Source organism: Lagenorhynchus albirostris, chromosome 6 (assembly GCF_949774975.1).
Source record: "Lagenorhynchus albirostris chromosome 6, mLagAlb1.1, whole genome shotgun sequence".
Classification (NCBI taxonomy): domain Eukaryota; kingdom Metazoa; phylum Chordata; class Mammalia; order Artiodactyla; family Delphinidae; genus Lagenorhynchus; species Lagenorhynchus albirostris.
This window is the reverse complement of record NC_083100.1, coordinates 93,195,552-93,218,037: the sequence shown is the minus strand read 5'-3', so window position 1 is coordinate 93,218,037 and position 22,486 is coordinate 93,195,552. Positions and strand designations below refer to the sequence as shown.

Here is a 22,486-nt window from a genome sequence, read left to right as displayed (position 1 = left end):
ATTAACATTTGAGAAGTGCTGGTTGATTCTTCTCTTATGTACATGGAACCTAGAGCAAGGCTGTATATGCAGCAGGTGTTCAACATATAATTGTTTAATGAATTCAGAAAATTAAGAAACTTAATGATCTCAGTTTCTCTATTAGCAGGTATTTAATTTTTATTAAGCTATCAAAAAACTTACATATATAAAGTAATTTGGTAAGTTTTAAAGAATGAGGTAAAGATAGTTTTTGCTTATAATTAGCTTCATACAAGAGTTTGCCGGACTTCCCTGGTGGCACAGTGGTTAAGAATCTGCCTGCCAATACAGGGGACACGAGTTCAAGCCCTAGTCTGGGAAAGTCCCACATGCCGCGGAGCAACTAAGCCCATGTGCCACAACTACTGAGCCTGCGTTCTAGAGCCCGCGAGCCACAACTACTGAAGCCCACACACCTACAGCCTGTGCTCTACAACAAAAGAAACCACCGCAATGAGAAGCCCACGCACTTCAATGAAGAGTAGCCCCCCTTCGCCGCAACTAGAGAAAGCCCGCACGTAGCAACAAAGACCCAATGCAGCCAATAAATAAATTAATTAATTAAAAAAAAGAATCTGCCACATGATTATGTGTCCATGTTTGACTTGTAACAACTATATCTTAAAAAACATGTTAATATAATCTATTAAATATCAGACATTTGTAGTAATTTCTAATGGACTTTAGCATATTATCAATACTAAGAACAGTATAAACAGTAATAGTAAAACAGAACAGCTTTGCAATAAAATTGGTAGTGAAATAAACAGTGGCACATTTGTAAACTTACAACAGTAGTAAAGGAGCTATCAAGGACAACAAAATATATTATTTAGAATGTCTACCTAAGTACCTTGTCATTTTTACCTCAAAGTCTAGTGTTTATGTAGTCAGCATATAAAAGGATTTAAGCTTTCAAAATGTTTTTATGTAAAATGTGTTTCTAAAACCATTACTATGGTACAATTAATGAATTTTGAGAAAACCGTAACTGCCAAAAACCTTACCTGGTCCAATACAGAAAACCTTCTCAAAATCAGCACAAATACACATTTGCTTGTACAGCTGTGGAGACTGAGCCAGGTATGCATTATTTTTAAAATATGACACAGTAAATACATTGGCTCCTCCTTCACTGGCAGCTGAAATGCAAACACGTTATAATTAACCGTAAGCTTATCAACGCAAACTTCCAGTAAAAAGTTTATACTTCTGATTCAAGTACTTCACTAAAACAAAACAAAACAAAAAAACTGGAAAATCAAGAATTGCAGAGAAACCATAATCTATACATGTCTTATACCTGATTCTAAACAGTTTATATTTAGGACAGACTTACTTCTTTGGCTATATCTCCATTTTACTTCTTTGGATATATATGCTTTCTGCATCAATTTCAAATCTATTAAAGCTAATCTGGAGTTGTAAAAAAATTTTTTTAAACAAAAAAAGATATGATATTCTTAATAATTTTCTAATTATCAATAATGCAATGTTCAATTTTTAATTTATAATTAAATTATAACATACTTTTTCTTGTTATTTAAGTAACTCTAAAAAGGTTAAATGATTAAGAATGATTAATATAAGTTTCTCATGTAAGAATGAGAATTAATGAGATTTTCCCATCTGTAGTATTTAGTAATTTTACAATGTAGTTTATACAAAAAACAACTGCAATACCAATTAGAAAGAAACCTACATAAGGGAAGTAGTTTCTGGTGTACCTTACATTAATAAAAATACTGCTTCATGTGTTATTGCCTCATTTTATAATCATTATCACATAATGACTCCTGAAATAAGGGGATTTAGTATTACTGGTGTTAGTGATGTGTGATTGCTGCTATATAGCATAGTCTTCAAAATAGTCTCATGGCGATAAACCTCAAGGGACACTTGGGAGTCTCAAATTAAAAAACCACATCCAAAACCTAATATGAATCAACTTGGGGGAAAGCAATTTATTTTAAAAAACTAAGAGAAATATCTTAAAGCATACCTGAGATGATTTTAGGAGTTTGGATCTCCACAAAACCCTTGTTAATTAAAGTTTCTCGGAAAAGATGGCAGATGCCAGACTGGAAACGAAAGACTGCCTGACTAGTTGATGTCTATAAGACAATAAAAAAACCTAATTAAATCAATTTGACACATTAACTGAGATGGAGCATTTTCTAATCAGGTCACCTGCCTGGAAAGTTCAGAGAGAAAACAATTCACTATATGAGAGAAAAGTTAGGTTACATGACAATCAATATAAGGATATATCTTGGAATTTTTCATATTATAGAAGGAGAATGCAAATTTTGCCCTTTATTTCCAACCTCTCCAACTCTTGACTTTGCTAAACTGAGAGTCTATTAAAAAAACTGGTTTGGAGTTAAATTAGATAGTAGTTTAGGCATAATCTAAGGTGTGTAAAAGATTTCAAGCTACTTATGTATAGAAGGCTTCCCAAAATGTAAAGTCAAAGTAGGGGTTAAAAAGGTGAATGCTTACAAGGGCCAGACAAATAAATGGAATGAATGAATGGTACTTCCTGGGTGGTGCAGGGCACGGTAGAGAACAGAATGCTCACTATAGAGTACTAGCTAATTTTGCTACATGGGTCCAGTATTGATGGGTTCACCTCCAACTTTTTGAGAAAAGCCATCTAGATTTAATGCGAAAACCCTCCGTTTTTCAATGATGGCAATGAATTTAAATTTAAAAAAAAATGTGGGTCAAAGAAAAATACTCTTCAGGCCAAATTCTAGAGGCACAACCAATAACTTGTGTGAGCAAATAGCAAATACAGTAGGATGTCTAAGTACTGTGGCCAAAATTATGAAAAACCTGAGGTTTCTAGGCAGTACCAAAAGGACTTGATTATTGCTAGCCTTTTCTATATACTATAAATTAAAATGGAAAAGGTAAAAGCAGACAAAAAGCAAATAATCAGGTGAAACATTGAGCGTACAATAAGGGCAGAAAGGTTGGAAAGAACTCAATGTGACAAAGCATTTAAGTTTTAGGTAGATTATTTAAGTAAAGGAGATGATATGGTCAAACATTAAGAAAGAGAGATGATATTGGTTTTACTACAATGATGAAACTACTGAACTCTTTCACTTGTTACCAAACCAGAAAGGGAAACAGAAGACCTATGAGATTACTATATAAACCACCAGGGCCAACTACTTCTTTGTTATTATTATTAACTCTGTGCTCAGATCAAATTCAAAGAGTTGAGGCATTAACTACTAATCTCCACCTGGTCGTTCTAAAATGTACACATAACTTCTTTCACAATTTTGTAGTGATATTAATGGTTATGTTTTCACTTGCTGACTCCCTTGTTTGAAACAGGTACTACCTGGAAGCAAGACCATTATTAGCTTCATGTTCCTTTGTCATTTTAACATGAAGCAAGTCAGTATCTTGTGAACTATTACTCAACTCTCCTTGTTGCCTACAATTCTTTTTAGGGGAAGGGTCAGTCAGAAAGGTAAATTACTTCTTGTATTATCATATTACATACAGGCAAATGCCGATTTTTTCTATAAACCTGAGTCAGGTATGGTATCCTTGCCCACCTTGATGTCAGCACAATCATGTCACTAAATAAACAAATGAGGCATACCCTAAGATCAATGACTCTGTTGTCTAATCTTGTATCTTGGTTAACAGTAGCTCTTCCTTCCTAAAAAAAGATGAAAAAACAGATTTTACTAATTTTTTTAAGGACACAAACAACACTTGCAGAAGCCACGTTAATTTTTAAGTAAGAATAGGTGTGTTCACGTGTGTTCATGTTATACCCCCAAATCAAAGATCCAAGATACAAGAAGTGGAGCCAGAGAGAAGTTATTGTTAAAAGGAAGAGCTGGAAAGAAGAGAAATGAGAATGAATTGAGGTTAATGCTTTTTTTTCCACCTCCTGCCCCCAAACCCCTTGACTCATTATTGGGATATCAGAATAATTAACAACCGGCACCTTCATTGATCCCTGGATTTTGCCTGCTAGTTGAAGAGTGAAGGAACAGATAAAAGCTGACATAGTATGTTCAGGGCACCAGTGAAGGTACCCCATACACTTTCAGGGAGTCTGTTAAGTCACACTTATTTTTCATAATAATACCTTTTCACTCTCATTTTTTCCTGACTATACTGAGAAATTTTCCAAAGGCTTCATGATGTGTGCTATCACAACAGAATGAATGTAGAGGCAGATATGAAAATCTAATTGTTGTGTATTGAGCCAGATATTACCAACAATGTGGACATGTGACACAATGTCACTCTTGACACTAAATTATTTTTTGTTTTTGAAAATACTTTTCATAAAATGTTACTGCTGTTTTTATTATTTATATAGGAATACACAGACACATAATCTAATTATATTATTTTTAATAATGTCATAAATATTAAAAATTTTGTTTTAACTTCTAATACTGTAAATATTGATAGGTATACCTATAAAAACAAAAGCTTGTGGGGTCAATTATTTTTAAGAATGTAAAGGAATCCTGAGACCAAAAAGTTTGAGAATTGTTAATGTAAGAGTACATTTAAATAAAAATGAAGCTCAAATCAATTCATAGGTACCCTTCCTACAAAAGTAGCACATCAAGTTTTCAATGTTTTGCAAACTAAACATACAGAGGAAACACATTATTTCAAAAGTGTAATTTTCACCTCTTCTCCTTCCACCTCAGGACGAACGGCATCGTCCAGCTGCAGGGGCAGGCGGGGTTCAGCTGAACTGATCACATAAATCTGAAAGTGAGAGATTACCAAAAATATCAAAAAACACACAAAACCTGTTATCTTGTGTTTAAAAAAAATCTACAGTTGACTTAACATGAGAAACAATGTTTGCATACATCTTTAACTGAAACTACTTGCTAAAATCAAAGATGGTACATGTTTTTTCACCTATAAAATGGGGATAATATTTCTTGTGTACATCCCTGGGTTGCTGGAATAGTCAAATGAGATAACATAGGTACAAATACTTTGTAAACTCTAAGGTGCACACCAATGTCTTAAATAAGTAATAACTGGAGTCGAGGGGTCTGGCTTAAGGCCTCTCTTTGTCACATAAAAGCTGCTGTTAGGCAAATCACTTTACCTAGCGCTTCAACAGTCTTCTGTAAAATAAGGTCTGCGGTAAGAATCAAATGGAATAATGAATAAAAAAAACACTTTGCTCATTTGAAAGAGCCATTAACAAATAAGTTATTATAATTGTTAACAGCATCTGGCCATTTCTACCACTAGGACCAAAGTCAGCTCAATTCTGCTGTACCTCTCTTTCCTTTACTCATTCGTTTTCTAAATATCCCTCAATGCTTTCTTTCATCAAGTATGTTATAGCTCATTTCCTGCTGCTCTCCTGGTTGGGAGCTGCTGTAGAAAGTGTTCCTTTATGGTGTTAAAATCCCTAACTCACACTAACTGGACATTTTAGTGCTAAAAAGCAGTTAGGGGGCTTCCCTGGTGGCGCAGTGGTTGAGAGTCCGCCTGCCGATGCAGGGGACACGGGTTCGTGCCCCGGTTCGGGAGGATCCCACATGCCGCGAAGCGGCTGGGCCCGTGAGCCATGGCCGCTGAGCCTGCGCGTCCGGAGCCTGTGCTCCGCAACGGGAGAGGCCACAAGAGTGAGAGGCCCGCGTACCGGAAAAAAAAAAAAAAAAAAAAAAAAAAGCAGTTAGGTCATAAAGAATGAGCTTAGGTTTTTTTCGCCACTCTTAAAAAAACATGTTACCCTATTAGTTATTCCCAACTATGCCTGGAAAACCTGCTAAAGCACAAGAGGGAAAGAGACCTTATTTAGTTAATTCCAGAAAGGAAATTATATTCTTCCAGCTGGTAAATCACATTTAGCATTCAGCTCAGACACTTGAAGAAAAGGTGTCAGAAGGATACTCCAGTCCTCTTCATAGCATTAAAATAGAATTATTTGTCACCACCCCCTATACCTAAGTTGTCATGCTTCCCTTTGATGAGTTAACAGAAACTTGATCTCCAATGCAAAGTTGGAGAACTGGACAGCTACCTCTTTCATTTTCTAACTACTGGAAATTCATCATCTCCTTCATTAGGTCGTGAGCGCTTTCATCCCCAGAACTTCACATAGTGCTTGGCACAAAGTATACACTCAGTAACTGCTGGCTGAATAAATGATAAAAGAGAGTCACTGCTTATTATAAAATTCTATTTAGTATACAATATTTTATGCTTTGTGAGATACTTTATAATTATTTTTATTCAGGCAAAATTTGTGGGTTAGCTCTTTAGGCTTTATATTTAACATTTATTAAGGTTGAACCAAACACTAGATAATTAGAATATTTTAAAAATACATTTACTTGGGCTTCCCTGGTGGTGCAGTGGTTGAGAATCTGCCTGCTAATGCAGGGGACACGGGTTCGAGCCCTGGTCTGGGAAGACCCCACATGCCGCGGAGCAACTAGGCCCGTGAGCCACAACTACTGAGCCTTTGCGTCTGGAGCCTGTGCTCCACAACAAGAGAGGCCGCGATAGTGAGAGGCCCACGCACCGCGATGAAGAGTGGCCCCCGCTTGCCACAACTAGAGAAAGCCCTTGCACAGAATTGAAGACCCAACACAGCAAAAATAAATTAATTAATTAATAAACTCCTACCCCTAACATCTAAAAAAAAAAAATACATTTACTTGCTCTACTCACTAAAATCTTATTTATTCAAGTGTTGAAAAACATGTTATTCGAAGATAGGCTTTGTTTTTTTGGTCAGCACACCTTTAGGTCAGTTTGCCTTTATTACGTTGCAGACTTCATGGTGGGGTTAGTTTGAAATAAGACTTACACAAAGAGAACAAAGTAATTTGGCAAGTTAGGTTAGTAAAAAATACAAGATTTTCTAAGTCTTGAAGAGTTCCAAGACAGTCAATTTCAATTAAATACAACCTTACTCCCAAATTACTGTGTATGGATGAATCTGTCTTTCTGCATCTGTCTGTTTGTTCTATCCCATATATGTGTGCTCGCTCACGCGCGTGCCTAAACACACACACACACACACTCACACACACACACACACACACACACACACACACACACACACACACACACACACACAGGGGTAAGGGTGGGAAAGGACTACTCTGTAAGAGAAATTCAATGATGAATACTGTAGATATAAACTAGACCTGGATCTGAGACTGCAGGTTCAAAGTTGCAGGATTATTTCAATAGTATTAAATACATGTGAGTTCACTTATAAGATTTTAAAGGTCAATGATGGTGAGCATTTTTAGTTTCTATGTCTAAGAAAATGATGTGGGATAAATCTTGTATGAAAAAGTTATTGCTGGAATGTAAGTCCAATATAGTATTGTCTCTTGACTTCTTTATACTATAAAATATTAGAAATACAATGATTATAAGGAAATATAATGATTAAGAGTTAGTATAACTAATCAACCTTCAAAAGTACATCATTAAAAGAAAGTTCACAGCAAAATAGGTTCATAATAGTGAATAAAGCTTTTTAGATGTGTTTTATACTTTTCTGTATGTGACTATGGTAGATGTACCATGTCAACAAGCCTGGGCAAGCCTGCTGGATGAGGAGAGGCCACGGGGAGATGTCCCAGAAATATCAGTGACCCCAGGCAATGTCATGTGGTGCAGATGAGCCATCCCAGATAGGCTGACCCTCATTCCCAAACTGCACAGGATCATGAGCAAATAAATGTTTTTGTTGTTTTAAGTCGTTAAGTATTGAGGTGGTTTGTTATATAACAAAAGCTAACTGAGTCAGTAATCAATTTATAAATCTCAATATTTTACATCAACTCTAATTATTAAGAACATATAGGGATTTCCCTAGTGGTACAGTGATTAAGAATCCTCCTGCCAATGCAGGGGACACAGGTTCGAGCCCTGATCCCAGAAGATCCCACATGCCACGGAGCAACTAAGCCCGTGTGCCACAACTACTGAGCCTGCGCTCTAGAGCCCGCAAACCACAACTACTGAGCCCACGTGCCACAACTACTGAAGCCTGCACGCCTAGACTAGAGCCCGTGTTCCACAACGAGAAGCCCCCACAATGAGAAGCCCGTGTACCACAACGAAGAATAGCCCCTGCTCACCGCAACTAGAGAAAGCCTGCGCACAGCAACAAAGACCCAATGCAGCCAAAAATTAATTTAAAAAAAAAGAACATATAGACTTGATGTGACTAGTGATAAGAACTAGTTCATCTATTTCTGTATACAATTTTATATTTTGAAAAAAATTACCTTTTGAACATGTAACTCTACATCTTGCTGCGTACAGCTTCCAATTTTCTGATTCACTTTTCTCACAACTCCTTCCACATCTATGATGCTCTCTTTGTTAATGCTGTCGAAAGAAAAAAATGTCCAACTTTAATCATCTCATCAGAGGTGTCAGAATTCATTTGGTGTTGCAACAGTGAAGCTGAATATATTAAACTCTTCTTTAACATAGTAAGCCACTTGAGATAAAGCCAGTCTCTTTAACCTATTTACAATAAGCTACTATGTAGCACACCTTGTGAGATTTCTTGAGGAGATGATTTTCCAGATTCCATAATTTAGTTACCATGTATAAAATACTCTAGACATCAGAGGTAACAGGACCAGCACTGAACTGTGAAAAAGTCTTTCAATTATTTATTTTATTTTAATTTTAATATTTATTTATTTTATTTGGCTGCGCCGGGTCTTAGTTGCAGCACGCAGGACCTTCGTTGTCATGTGTGGGATCTTAGTTGTGGCATGTAGACTCTTAGTTGCGGCATGCATGCGGGATCTAGTTCCCTGACCAGGGAACGAGCCCAGGCCCCCTGCATTGGGAGCTTGGAGTCTTAACTGCTGGACCACCAGGGAAGTCCTCAATTATTTATTAAAGAACATTTCCCTGCCTATAGTTGAAATTTACTAAGATCAGCATTTCCTATAAGGAGAAACACTGGCTTCAGTAAATACAATTACTGGTATGTAATGGAATTAAATAATAGAAGGTCAACTGAAAAGATTTCAAGGTAATAAGAGGACATTAGGGTGCTGCGATTAAATCCTCATTGCCTGTAGTTTCTGAGTACACACTGTCATTGGATTTGTGACAGATAGCCTATTGGATTGTGCAATTCTAGTTAAGAATATCTATATGAAGCTTAATATATACTAAGAATAAAATAAATGAATCTCCTGACCAGTTTAATTCTATAACAAACTTGAATTTTGAACACCAGACACTCAAATTCTGAGATAATTTATTATTTGTGTCATAGTACATTTGTGGAAAAGGATAAGATTTAACTTTCAGATCTTGGAGAGTGATGTCGGTATGATGGCAGCTCAATAGGCCAAAGGCAATTCCCCATGTAAAACTATTAATTAAAACTCGCAGGGGCTTCCCTGGTGGCACAGTGGTTAAGAATCCGCCTGCCAATGCAGGGGACACGGGTTGGAGCCCTGGTCCAGGAAGTCCCACATGCCACAGAGCAACTAAGCCCGTGTGCCACAAATACTGAGCCTGCGTGCCACGACTAATGAAGCTCATGCGCCTAGAGCCTGGGCTCTGCAACAAGAGAAGCCACCGCAATGAGAAGCCCGCACACCACAACGAAGACCCAACGCAGCCATAAATAAACAAATAAATAAATAAATTTACTAAAAAAAAAAAACCTCTCAGGTGGTAACTGGAGCTGTAGAAGTGAGTTGAAAAGAGAAGGAAGGAAGAAAAATGCCAAAGTGACAACTGGGAGAGAGTGGACTTCCTGCGGCAGCTGACGTAACAGAAAGGGCAAAAATGGATTAGGAAAATCTGTCCTGGACTCCCTGTTTACCTGCTGTCATAAGGCCCAGTTAACTTTTGTGTTATGGTCTCATGGCTCAAGTCCCTACTTAAAATCCTGCAAGATGGATGACCAGAATCTAAACAAAGCAAAGCAACAACAAGATATAACTTTCCTAAGAAAAAGTCTATTCATTCTGAAAAGGAACTGGGTCCTTAGTCGTTGTGGTGCGATTTGACAAGATTCCAGAAATCTAACAATACTTATTTTACACAGGAGAACACTACAATCCATTTCAACAAACATTTGGGTTGGAAAAGGATCATAATGAAGATAATAGGTGAAAAATGGTGAACTAAGACAAAAATTTTCACTTTGCTACACTGCCTGGAGTTCTATAATGTCTGTTACCAACTACCTTAAAAAAAAAAATCAACAGTACACATACCTCTTGCACTCTCATAAATCTTCTGCACTAAACCTATCACCTAATATCTAGCTAAAAATCTTGTGTACTGAAGAAACTCAAAATTTATTATGGTAAAAGAGGTGGTTGGTGAACTAAAATAAGACTCCTCTGAGACATGAGGGGATCAAGAGGCTTCAGTTTATTGATAAAAGGGCCTTCTAATACTGGGAATCTGGGGTCGCTGAATCTTTCTTCAGTATGACTGCCACCTACCATTGCTTCAGTTTATTGATAAAAGGGCCTTCTAATACTGGGAATCTTTCTTCAGTATGACTGCCACCTACCATTGCTTCATCTGTTTGCGTGGGTAAGCTTAATACCTGAGTATATAATTCAGATCTTGTGAGAATTCTGCTGCTTATCTCACATGTTTCTATGAGGAAGGTTTTCTCTTCCTTACTGATCAGTGTATTGCTTCATGGAGTAATCTGACCTGCCCCTACTAGAGCCCCACCCTGAGACAGTCCAGCTATGTCCCTGACTCACCTGGTTCTCTTATCTCACCCCCTTGGACTCGCTAGTAAGAGGCCTTCCATTATCAGGAAGTTTTCTTCAAGCCAACTTCACGTTAAACACATCTACTCTTAAGGATTGAGCACTAAGCGAGTGTCCTTCCAAAAAGAAGCTGGAATGTGGTCAAATACACTGCCCAAGGCTAGCTAACAGTCCAATCAAAGAAAACAAAATTTTCTTTTCTTCCTCTCTCAAAAGTAACCAGATGACGCCTTTTATCCAGAACCTGAAACTTGAAACTAAGACTACCTTTAGTTCATTAATTCAATATTATATGCTAAAATACTTCATCAGCTAGACTAGAAAACTACCACTAGTTTAAACATTGTTTCCAGTACTAAACAACTGACAAAAGAACTTCTGAAAACCTGAAATATTTCTAAGCTAGGGCCAAAGCTAAACTTCTGCTATCACAAATTGCTCTACTGCATAAATCAGAAAGAAGGTAGGCTTTAACTAATATATAGAAGATTCCTATAATTAATTTTTTTGCCCTTCCAATCTCAGTATTTTTCCATATTATTTCTAGCAGCTATATACTATTAATAGAATAGCAGACTTAGATCTTGGTAAAATAATTTAGTTCTAATATCTCTATCTCTATATCCTCATCTATATGTATCTATCCCTATTGTTGATGTGAATGAATTCAGAAGAAAAAACATTAAGACAAAATTAAAGAGTCAAATTTATGAAAAAGGGTCAGACTAGAACTTGTTAGTTAAAACTAGTAAAAGATTATGCGGTCTTTATGTGTATACGTGTGTGTATAATTAGACTCAATACAAGAGATATTGGAATACTTGAATAAGCTAACTGCCAATAGAAGGATAAAATTACACGTTGTAGAAAAAGTCTAACATGATTTTAACTGACACTGTGTGTTAAGATGGCTTAATACTATATTGTGTATAGACTACAGCTTGACTGCTGCCATAAAAAGATCCTATTAAAGTCTGTTTTACATTTTGAAACAAATATGTCACTATGTCTTGTTATGTATAACAGGCAACTAAAAGCCTTCGGTTTTTATAGACCATATGGCAGGAAAAACAAAAAAAATCCATGGTAGAAGCTCCTGGGAGCTTCCTGGGAACTACTTTATAGTAGGAGAAATGGATGAAGTAAATTAAACATATCTTTTCAAGAGCTGAGTCAGCTATTTTTATTATTACCAACACCTCCCAAAACACACTGTCACAGCGTTTTTTTATACCTCTTTCATTTTCCAAACACCCTTTTACCCCCTGCATATAAGGAACCACTCTACAAATAAAATTAGTAGAGCCTTGATATTAAAAATGCCTTAATAAGCACAAAAGATTTTATGTCATCTATTAGGAACTGTCAACCGTTCAATTTCATTTGTTTACTTTGAACGTAAACTGCCTTTAGGAAAAAAAATGTAAAAATCACCATTCTTTATATAAAGTATATTATAAAAATATTTTGAGTGGGCTATCAAGTTTGTGGGCTTTTTCAATTTTTAAACAAATGATATAATGTATGAATTACTGAAGCAATTATAAAACACGCAACTTGGGGCTTCCCTGGTGGCGCAGTGGTTGAGAATATGCCTGCCAATGCAGGGGACATGGGTTCGAGCCCTGGTCTGGGAATATCCCACATGCCGCGGAGCAACCAGGCCCGTGAGCCACAACTACTGAGCCTGCGCGTCTGGAGCCTGTGCTCCGTAACAAGAGAGGCCGCGACAGTGAGAGGCCCGCGCATGGCAATGAAGAGTGGCCCCCGCTCGCCGCAACTAGAGAAAGCCCTCGCACAGAAATGAAGACCCAACACAGCCCAAAATAAATAAAATAAATTTAAAAAAAACAACAAAAAACCCCACGCCACTTGGGGAAAAAAACAAACAGTACTCAGTTATCTGAAGGAATAAAATACCATCTTTCCAACATGAGTGCCATACGGTTTACTATTTAGGGCCTCCCTAATAACCACAGGGATACTTCTGTTATCTGTAGTTTTATCAATCTTGATTGTAAGTTTTCATGTCTATATTACATAAGAAGCGACAAACTAAACAAAAGTTTGTTGGAACTATTAGAAGTAGGCACAACTGTTATATTAAGTAACAGCTGACTGCTGAAGAATATATATTAAAAAACAAAGCAAAACAAACAAAAACATGAAAGTGGCAAACAACACATTATAATCTAGCACAGTAACAGACGTTCACAATAGTGGCCTTGTGCCATTAAGAAAAAGGAAGAATGTAAAAAAACAGGCTTCAAAGATTCTGTTAAAGTTGTCAAAATAGTTTCAGTACTTGAAGGAAGTAAGCTTCACAGTCTAAAATAATGCACTACTGCGTACTGCCTTATTCTTTAATGTGGTATATCATCACATACACACTGCAAACCTACAGTGGGTATTATGCATTGTAAAGAGATTTTAAAAAAACAGATACACAAAATTTGACTATGAAACATTAGGGTTGATTTCTTATCAAATACAGCAGAATTTATCCATTTCTTATCAAATACAGCAGAATTTATCCAATACTGGCCTCTTCAAATTGACTACTCAAGGTTAAGGACGTAGGGGTTATAAACACATTTCAAAATCAGCACTGCATAAAACAGTCTTAAAACAACTTATCTGGAATTACTTCTTGGTTTTGTCACACAAATCAGTTTTTTGGGGGCAAATCTCACTTATACCTATTGTTTACTATCCTTCAGAAATGCTGAAGATCATGACAGAACTCTAGATGGGAGAGAAGAAGAGACTTAAAAAAAAAACCCAAAAAACTAAATGAATGGCATTAGAGGTCCAAGGAAGTAACATGTTTCAAAAAGGAGAGAATACTTAAATATATAAACTATAGGGTTAATAGACAGACATTAACCTCATATATACGCTTAATAATGACAGCTATAGATAGTTAATATATCAACTATAGGGTTGAGCAGCTATCTACAAACTTTTTTTTTTTTTTTTTTTGCGGTATGCGGGGCTCTCACTGTTGTGGCCTCTCCCGTTGCGGAGCACAGGCTCCGGACGCGCAGGCTCAGCGGCCATGGCTCACGGGCCCAGCCACTCCGCGGCATGTGGGATCTTCCCGGACCGGGGCACGAACCCGTGTCCCCTGCATCGGCAGGCAGACTCTCAACCACTGCGCCACCAGGGAAGCCATACAAACATTTTTGATAATTTGATTTACTTTACCAGTAAAAAAAAAATGGGGAGTATGCACCTCAATATGTATATATTTATTTTAAAATTATATACATGTAAATATTAGCTTTAGGCAAATATAAACTTGGGGAGAGATTCATAATTAGCAATAATGATCCATAATTAGCAATAGCAAATCCATACTTCACACAGTTTTCCTGATAATTTCTATCTAGCTAGGGGAGTACTGAAATCTTGTCAGATCTGATTGGATTATCATTAAAACACCACCACCACCACCACCACTACCACTTCATAATATGGCTGATACAAAGATCCCACACTGTAAGTGTCAGTGTTAACATTTTCTTGTTGTGCGTATGTTTTAAGTTTTATCTTCATTCTATAGTCTCTTGATAGAAATCCTTTGTCCATTTTCTGAGGGTCAGTCTGTTATTTTAATAAATATAATCCCCCCAAACCAGTTAGCCAGGCACGGTAAACTTCAATTGGCTACAATATGCTGAAAGTGAACCAGAGAGTTGGGGTACCAGTGTTAGCTCCTTTGTGTTACTGGAATCCTGCAGTCTTCCTTCAGAGGCCTCACATGCTATAGGTGACATGTGACCTTCTGAGATGCAATCCAAGTGATAGGCCCAGTGTTTATCTATAAATTAACTATTAGAAAAACTCAAATTTTTGCTTACACTTTTAGATCAAAAAGAAAGGAAGGAAAGGAAAGAAACAAGTTTAATTATTTTCTTTCCTTCAGTGGGTAATCTTGAGCAAATCACACTTTGGAGAACACTGGGATAGGGCATAAGAATCACAATGACTGAGAAAAGGCCGTTGGTGCGGGTAGCTGATTTATAGGTGAAAAGGAATTTAACAGTATGGGACTCTAGTCAAAGTGGTCACCATCTTGCATACAAATGGTGGAGAAACAGATCTGGGAAAGAAGTACTTCATCTATTTTTTTGTCACTGGGTCCCAGTGGGAGGTTCTGACTCTGACAAGTCCTCTTGGAGAACAAAGAATAATCACCCCCAATTCACACTACCCCTCACCAGTGAGGGATGGAAAATGGCAAGGTTTGTTCTTATATTTTTAAGTTATTTTTTAAACAGTGTTTTCTAAACATTATTTCAAAAACTTATTTTTTATTGTAAAAGAATATACTTTTTTATTGTTAACAATTCCAATGTTAAATAACGTGTAAATTTAAAATTTTAAGTTCCCCATCATATACCCAACCCCCTCTTCCTATAATCACTGTTTACCATACTCCTCCACATTTTTTCTCATTTGCAAAAAATATGGAATGCATCATAAATTTTGTGTCATTCTCCTACATTAGTTTTGTTCATGTTCTCCGTATTTAAGGTTGAAGAAGCAGTTTTATTTTTACAGCTCAAACGAAATTGATCTTAATAGATACAAATACCTAAAGTATTATTATTCCCATGTCACTTTGGCAATTTCCTTTTATGTTCCAGTTCCTGTGTGAAGGTAGGTGCTACTAACAATTTATAGTTGAAAAAACTGAGACTCTGAAAGGTCAAGTAATTAGCCCAAGATCACACAGCTAGTAAGATCATGTACTGATTACTGCACTCGACAGTTCTGTTACAGACTCACAAATTAGCACCAAATTTTAAATACTCCAGAATACAACATCAGCTCACTTTGAAATAATGCATTCTCATTTTTAGAAGCTCATGAGCTGCCAGATTCCTTTATAGCTTATGTGAAAGAAACTGAAAATAACAGGCCCTTCACAAATAGTTTTCAAAATGCCCAAGAATCATACTGCCTTCTCTGGTAACGCTGATGTATCTTGATGTTCTGTTGTTGCCAGCCTCAACATATATACATCAGAATCTTTGCATAAAAGAGAATAAAGTTATTACTTAAAGTTATATTTAGCTTAGAAGAATTAATCCCATAAACTAGGAACTTTTGACACCAGATTTTAGACCTACTTTTTTTTTTGCAGTACACAGGCCTCTCACTCTTGTGGCCTCTCCCGTTGCGGAGCACAGGCTCCGGACGCGCAGGCTCAGCGGCCATGGCTCACGGGCCCAGCTGCTCCGCGGCATGTGGGATCTTCCCGGACCGGGGCACGAACCCGTGTCCCCTGCATCGGCAGGCGGACTCTCAACCACTGTGCCACCAGAGAAGCCCCCAAGACCTACTTTTAAAGCACATATTTATCAAAGTTTTCAATACAAATGTTGAACTGGACAGGGCCAATATAGTTCTGTTTCTGATCCAATAGATAAGCACCTCATTCCAACAAAGAGGTATAAACTATCTAGGTACAGTTGTTCAAAGAGCTGCAATCCAGAACAATATAATAACCTCGCCTATGTTCACCAACTTATCCACATGATGCTCAAGGGGAACCCAAATGCCCACCACCCTCTGGGCCTCAATTGTGGATGATATATACATATACTTCCATCATAGGACCTGTAACATGCCTCTGCATGCAGTTGTTTATTTTTGTCCTGTCCCCCAAGTAAGTTCCTTATGTGATATACAGAGTCACTGAATACCCGAGCCTAGCAGAGTGTCTAGACTGGAGCAGGTGCTAATAAAAGTTTTCTAAATCAATGAACCTTCTTCTGAGTATTATTTTGATATTTACAGTTCTAAAACTTAACGTATAAACTGAAAATTTAACCTACCAAGTAAGTAAAATAGTTATTTTCAGGTGAAAGATCTAGAAAGGAAAGAAAATAAACTTGTATGTAGCTAGGTGACTCATTAGAAAATGAGAAACATACTTGTGACTCACAAGGACCAATAAATAACCTAACCACAATGACTAATATGAAGAAAAAGAAAATAAAATACATACATATACAAATATTACAGCCTGAGTAAGCCTTTTATTCAGAATCCGAACATCGCTATGCTAGGGGTGGGAGATGTTACATAAGCACGAATAGCAAAATTCAGTTTTTAACACCTGCACTTCAAACGAACTGTAGCCTTTTACAACACTTTAATTTTAAACTTAAAAACCTGCGTTTACATTCACTATAGTGAATACAGTTTACATTCACTATAGTCCTTAATAGCAGTTAATACAAAAAGGCCTACAGGGCCACCTTTAAAAAAACTTGTCTTGGGCTTCCCTGGTGGCGCAGTGGTTGAGAATCCGCCTGCCGAGGCAGGGGACACGGGTTCGTGCCCGGGTCCGGGAAGATCCCACATGCCGTGGAGCGAGTAGGCCCGTGAGCCATGGATGCTGAGCTTGTGCGTCCGGAGCCTGTGCTCCATAATGGGAGAGGCCACAACAGTTAGAGGCCCGTGTACTGCAAAAAAAAAAAAAACACTTGTCTTTTCAAGGCTCAACCATAACTAACACAAACTACTCTGCTCATTATTTTTAAATGGCACTAAATAAACAATAATTTTAAAAGGAAAAAAGGGATGACTTCTTGCCTCAGCTCAAACACCAGCTACTAAACATTAGAACATTAATGTCAACAAAAGATGGGGATCCACAAACACTGGCCTGGATAGGTATCCCATCTTCCTGCTTCCAGACAAATTTCATTTAAAGACCTCAAACCATTTCAGAGAATACAATTAAGAATCCGTTCTTAAAGATCTCTAGGGAATGAGATGTGCCAACCTTCCCATGTAACTCATTTAGTTGTTTCATTTCTGTATGCATTTAACCGTAAGAAAATTGATCTTTCCAACAAACTGATTAAAATAATGTGTTGAAGAGTCCTGTGGCACTTAAATCCAATTAGTGAGTCAACTTTTCGGATTAGTATTTTGATGAATTGGTTTTTCCTAGGAAAGATAATTTTGGGAAAACTGACCCCATATTAAGCTTTAATGTAGCTCTTAAGGAAAATACTAAAAAGCTAGAAACTGCTAGTGGTACAATCTAGTCAGTAAGGGAAAGATAAACACCTCAGATTTAATATCTAAAGTAAATGCTAAGATAGTTATCTATTTAAGATATTAAAAGTGACCTCATAGTTTGCCTCTTAAATGATTAGGAAACCCCAGCTGGAACTATCTGATTTGATATTTTTAATAGCGGAGTCCTTGCTTTTTTCCACCTGGTATATGGCCAGAGGGAATAGAGTTAAATGTAGGGCCTCGTGGAATTAACATATAAATACCATTATTTCTCCCACTTTTTTGTGTAGGAGTTCACATGTTTTAAATGTCCAGCCTCTTTGGGTTGCCCTTCAAGACGGAAATACCTTGAGAATAAATAAACAGTCCTTAGGCACTCCCCTAGCACTAAAGATAATGACAAGCATTTAATATAAAAAAAGATCTAAGACAGTATGAAAATTAAATGAGGATTAGAAATGGCCTTTTCCTCATGAACGTATTTCTAGCTATGCTGTTTCCTAAACCAAAGATTCTAGCAGAATGGTTAGTTGGCTTACTAACTAAACTGCTAGCCTCCCAAAGTGAATGTGTTACTAAATATTCATTTGAATTATCTCATGTTTCACTGATCCTCAAATTTCTAAAGTAAGCTAAAAACATCTATAAGTAAGAATTTTTGCTTTATTTAATAAGTAATAGAAGCCACTAGCATTTATATGTTACTGTTCATATGCTGGTTTTTTTTTGTTTTGTTTTTGCTGTACGTGGGCCTCTCACTGTCGTGGCCTCTCCCATTGCGGAGCACAGGCTCCAGACGTGCAGGCTCAGCGGCCATGGCTCACAGGCCCAGCTGCTCCGCGGCATGTGGGATCCTCCCGGACCGGGGCACGAACCCGTGTCCCCTGCAATAGCAGGCGGACTCTCAACCACTGCGCCACCAGGGAAGCCCCCATATGCTGCTTTTAATCATAATAGAAGGCTGATAATATATTAAGCAATGAAACTCACAGAATTTTCCAAATTTTTATTTTCTTATTATAATTATACTCAGAAACTAAGGGATAAAGAGGAATGAGATCCTGAAGAGTTCAGTGAAACAATGAAAAGAGGTGGCCTATAAACCTCTATTTTCATTACAAAAGTGGAATATATTCTACTGGTCCCAGCTGAGGAATAAAAATCAACTGTTCTGCCACAAATACACAATACACTCTTTAAGCTTGGTGTTAGATTATGGGATCAAGAGTATATGGGGCAGGGAGTTAGTAGGGCATTTGCAGGGCAAAAGAAACAAACAGACAGAGAACAGTGGATAAGGATGCAGTGAGAGTAGTTGTAGGAATGGAACTGGTGTTGTGTGAGGTCAAAAGGGGACAGACAAAACTAGGAGAAAATGGGGAGGTTGATAAAAAAAATACAAACCTTGATGAGGTCCAACAGAAGATTAGGAGGCATTAGAGGTAGAAAGGTGGAAATTATGGTTAGAGAGAATGGCTACTGGAGTTTAAAATGAAATTCTAAGGGGCAAAATCCAAGCTGTGGCCACAGGAGTGAGCTGTCAAAGTGAAGCAATGGTGAAGACAGGGGAGGAAAAGTAAGGAATTTTAAGGCCAACTTGTTCCATATAGTCACTTGAGAACATTTAGAATAAGAGGATGACTCGGAAGAGGAGGAGCAGAATCCTATCAGCCAGAAAAATAAAATGGTTTCAGTAAAACAACCTATTTCAATCTTTGGGCTTTTCATGAACTCAAAAGGTTGGAACTTCTCTCCAATTTACTCAAAATAGTAAGCAAGTTTAGGAGATACTACAGCTGTCTATCCAAATCCCTCTCCCCTTCTTCATTGCTAACAGAACCCCACCCCTGTTCAGTATCCACACTTTCCCTGGCCAAGTGCTCTAAGGGAAGCTGAGCCCATCCAGCTCCAGAGAGTGAATTGTATTTAGTCCCAGCCCATCCTGGGAATTTACTCCAGATTGATGGTATCTTTTCCACAGAGTTTCTCGAACTAGAAACTCTGAAGTCATTTTCCACCTCTTTCTTTTCCTCACCTCCACACATAAGCAGTCAGCAAACAGATAAGACTCTTATATTTGGACCCACTCACTGCACAAGCATCATTATCTCTTTTAAGAGTATAGTTTTGCTTTAACACTTGTTTTGAAAATGTGAATTAATCCCAACACAATTGATATATTAGGTATCAATCTGAGCATAATGAGAATTTTGTGTTTGCCTATACCAGATTTCACCTGTGAGAAACACTAGGTCAATGCAGACAACTGTACTCAGGTGAACTTAGCCACACAGGAATACATAAAACACACACCCCTCAAACATCTACCTGCGTTACAAGCCACACCCATCCCCATCTGGTGGTCCAACTTTCCTTCCAATTTCAGACAGCCTTCCTTGTAGCACTTGATAATAATTTCCAAGCTGCAACTCTTCTGATACCCACTTCCACTCAGAAACAGTATGTCTTTGTAAAGATAGTGAGAGATTTATTGTATTCATATATTTCTCCACCATTCAATATGTATAAAACTATTCTATGTTTTTAATAAAATTAGGTTCTTTTTATAAAACTATGTCACTGATGAAGGTTGTTTTTGTTTTTGGCTGCACAGTGTGGCACGTGGGATCTTAGTTCCGTGACCAGGGATCAAACCCATGTCACCTGAATTGGGAGTGCAGAGTCTTAACCACTGGACCGCCAGGTAAGTCCCTGAACTTTTTGACTGTTGTGCTATTTACCTATTTTCTGCACTAACCTTAAGGTTTTTATTTCATACTTTTGCATAGCACAGTATTTTTTTTAGGAATGCATTTATTACAATAACAGAACTGACTGAATATTAGCACCACTCTACAAAAAGTTAACCCAAAAGGGCACCCATACCTCAATGTCTAAGATCTCCTCCTTTGCTGACAACAGAGCAATTCTAGCAGACAGAAGTTTAGTTTGTACAAGTGTGTTACAAAGAGCGTGATATGTTAAGGAACAGTATCAGTTATCCATACAGCCAAGCTCTTTCATTTCCTTCCTGAGTCCAGAATCTTGGTAAAGGATAAATTCCTATTTTAAATTCTGAGTGTGGTCTTATTTCCACATCACTTGCATACACCACACAGCTGCTTTGTTGAGTGACTTTGTGTTTTACTTCTCAGAGCAAGAGCGATAAGAATATGTATAAGATGCACTGTGTGGCAGTGCTGATGATGGTAAGGAAAAGGCAACAGATTAAGCAAAAGAAGATGTAAACTTGCCTAGTGAGCTTTAGGTTTCATATTTATAATTATAGCTATCAAATATTTTTATATTAAAATTATTCAAGAAAAATAACTGTCTTTGCAAACATGAAACTCTACTTTCTAACTACCTTCCCCCCACCCCACTGTTTTTACTGCATGCTTTTTAACAATGGGGTGATTCCTTAGGAAGGCAACTACTGCTTTATGCTAGAGGAGACAAGCTCATTAGCATTACTGATGGTTAGAAAAACATTTCATTCCTTCTTTGGAACTGTTTTTAGCATCAATTTATGACAACACAAAAATCTTTTTTTATTACTTTATTATCAGCTATACTTTTTAAAACCAAAATTATTATTTTTCACCAGTTTTCATTCTCAAAAACTTGGGGACAGTATTTAAAAGTCATTATCACCCTCAAGAAAAAAAATAGCTATCTACTCCTTGAGGATATATACCAGAATAAACTGCACACTCTAGAAAAGATATTTTTGAGGCAAAAAGCAACAGGGTTTCCCTTTTCCAGTCACCAACGTATTTCAATGACATTAAGGTTGTATTCTAAGTGAGCTACATATAATGTGGAGGGCTTTGAACTAATATCCTTATGTAATCTTAGAGAGGCAGGATGACACAGAAGCATGAGCCTAGAGTCAAAGAGACCTTAGTATTTTAAGTATCAACGTTCTTATCTGTAAAAAATGAATAGACAAGAAAAAAAAAAAAAGACAAAATGGTATCCACACCTCACAGTACTGCTATGAGGACCAAGGGGGAAAATGCAAGTATGGCACTCTGCAGCTCCATACTCAGTATACAGTAATAGTTAGCTATTATTGCTGCTACTGTTACAATCAAATCTGTTATTTCCCCTGTACATGAGATAGGGAAGCTACTGGTGACCACTGCACTGAACCTTTACTGGGGTGCACCCGATAAATATAAAAATTCATGGTAGATACTGGAAAGCTTGGCAAGATAAAGTAAGGGCAATCATCATACTAAATTTTAATTGTAGATTAAGTTTCTTAAATATTAAAAATAATTATTTCACATGCAATAAAAGTCCAAGTGTAGGTGTGTATGGGGGAGCTTTTTTCCATGGCCTTTCATTTAAAAAATATAAGGTCACTGAAGAGTACCCCATCATAATTTATATAATCTACTCAATATACACAAGATAATGATGGGAGGTTAGCAGCATACACTTTGTATGAATAGTGTTTTTACCTTTTATTTTACATTGTTTTAGGCACGACAGTTTTAAGCCCCTCAAAGTGCTTTTTTATACTAGATTGTCACAATAAAGGCCTAAAATATGTAAGAAATCCTATTCTATATTGATATATGCTGACTGTTATTATTAATAGTACAGATAAACTTGAGAGTTGGTGAAAGCTAGGTGATGACCAAAAT

At 37.2% G+C, this 22,486-nt stretch overlaps 1 protein-coding gene across 3 annotated transcripts in view; it reads right to left on the bottom strand.

The window, feature by feature from the left end:
* DARS1 (aspartyl-tRNA synthetase 1) overlaps window positions 1-22,486 on the bottom strand; it is a 67,625-nt gene that overhangs the window by 21,600 nt on the left and 23,539 nt on the right. For all 3 annotated transcript variants that reach the window (XM_060152965.1, XM_060152963.1, XM_060152964.1), the window contains exons 5-9: window positions 8,301-8,403; window positions 4,705-4,785; window positions 3,647-3,706; window positions 2,024-2,135; window positions 1,029-1,163 (exon numbers count right to left, since the gene is read on the bottom strand). In XM_060152965.1, the coding sequence (XP_060008948.1) occupies window positions 1,029-1,163; window positions 2,024-2,135; window positions 3,647-3,706; window positions 4,705-4,785; window positions 8,301-8,403 (491 nt within the window). The remainder of the gene's footprint in view (window positions 1-1,028; window positions 1,164-2,023; window positions 2,136-3,646; window positions 3,707-4,704; window positions 4,786-8,300; window positions 8,404-22,486) is intronic.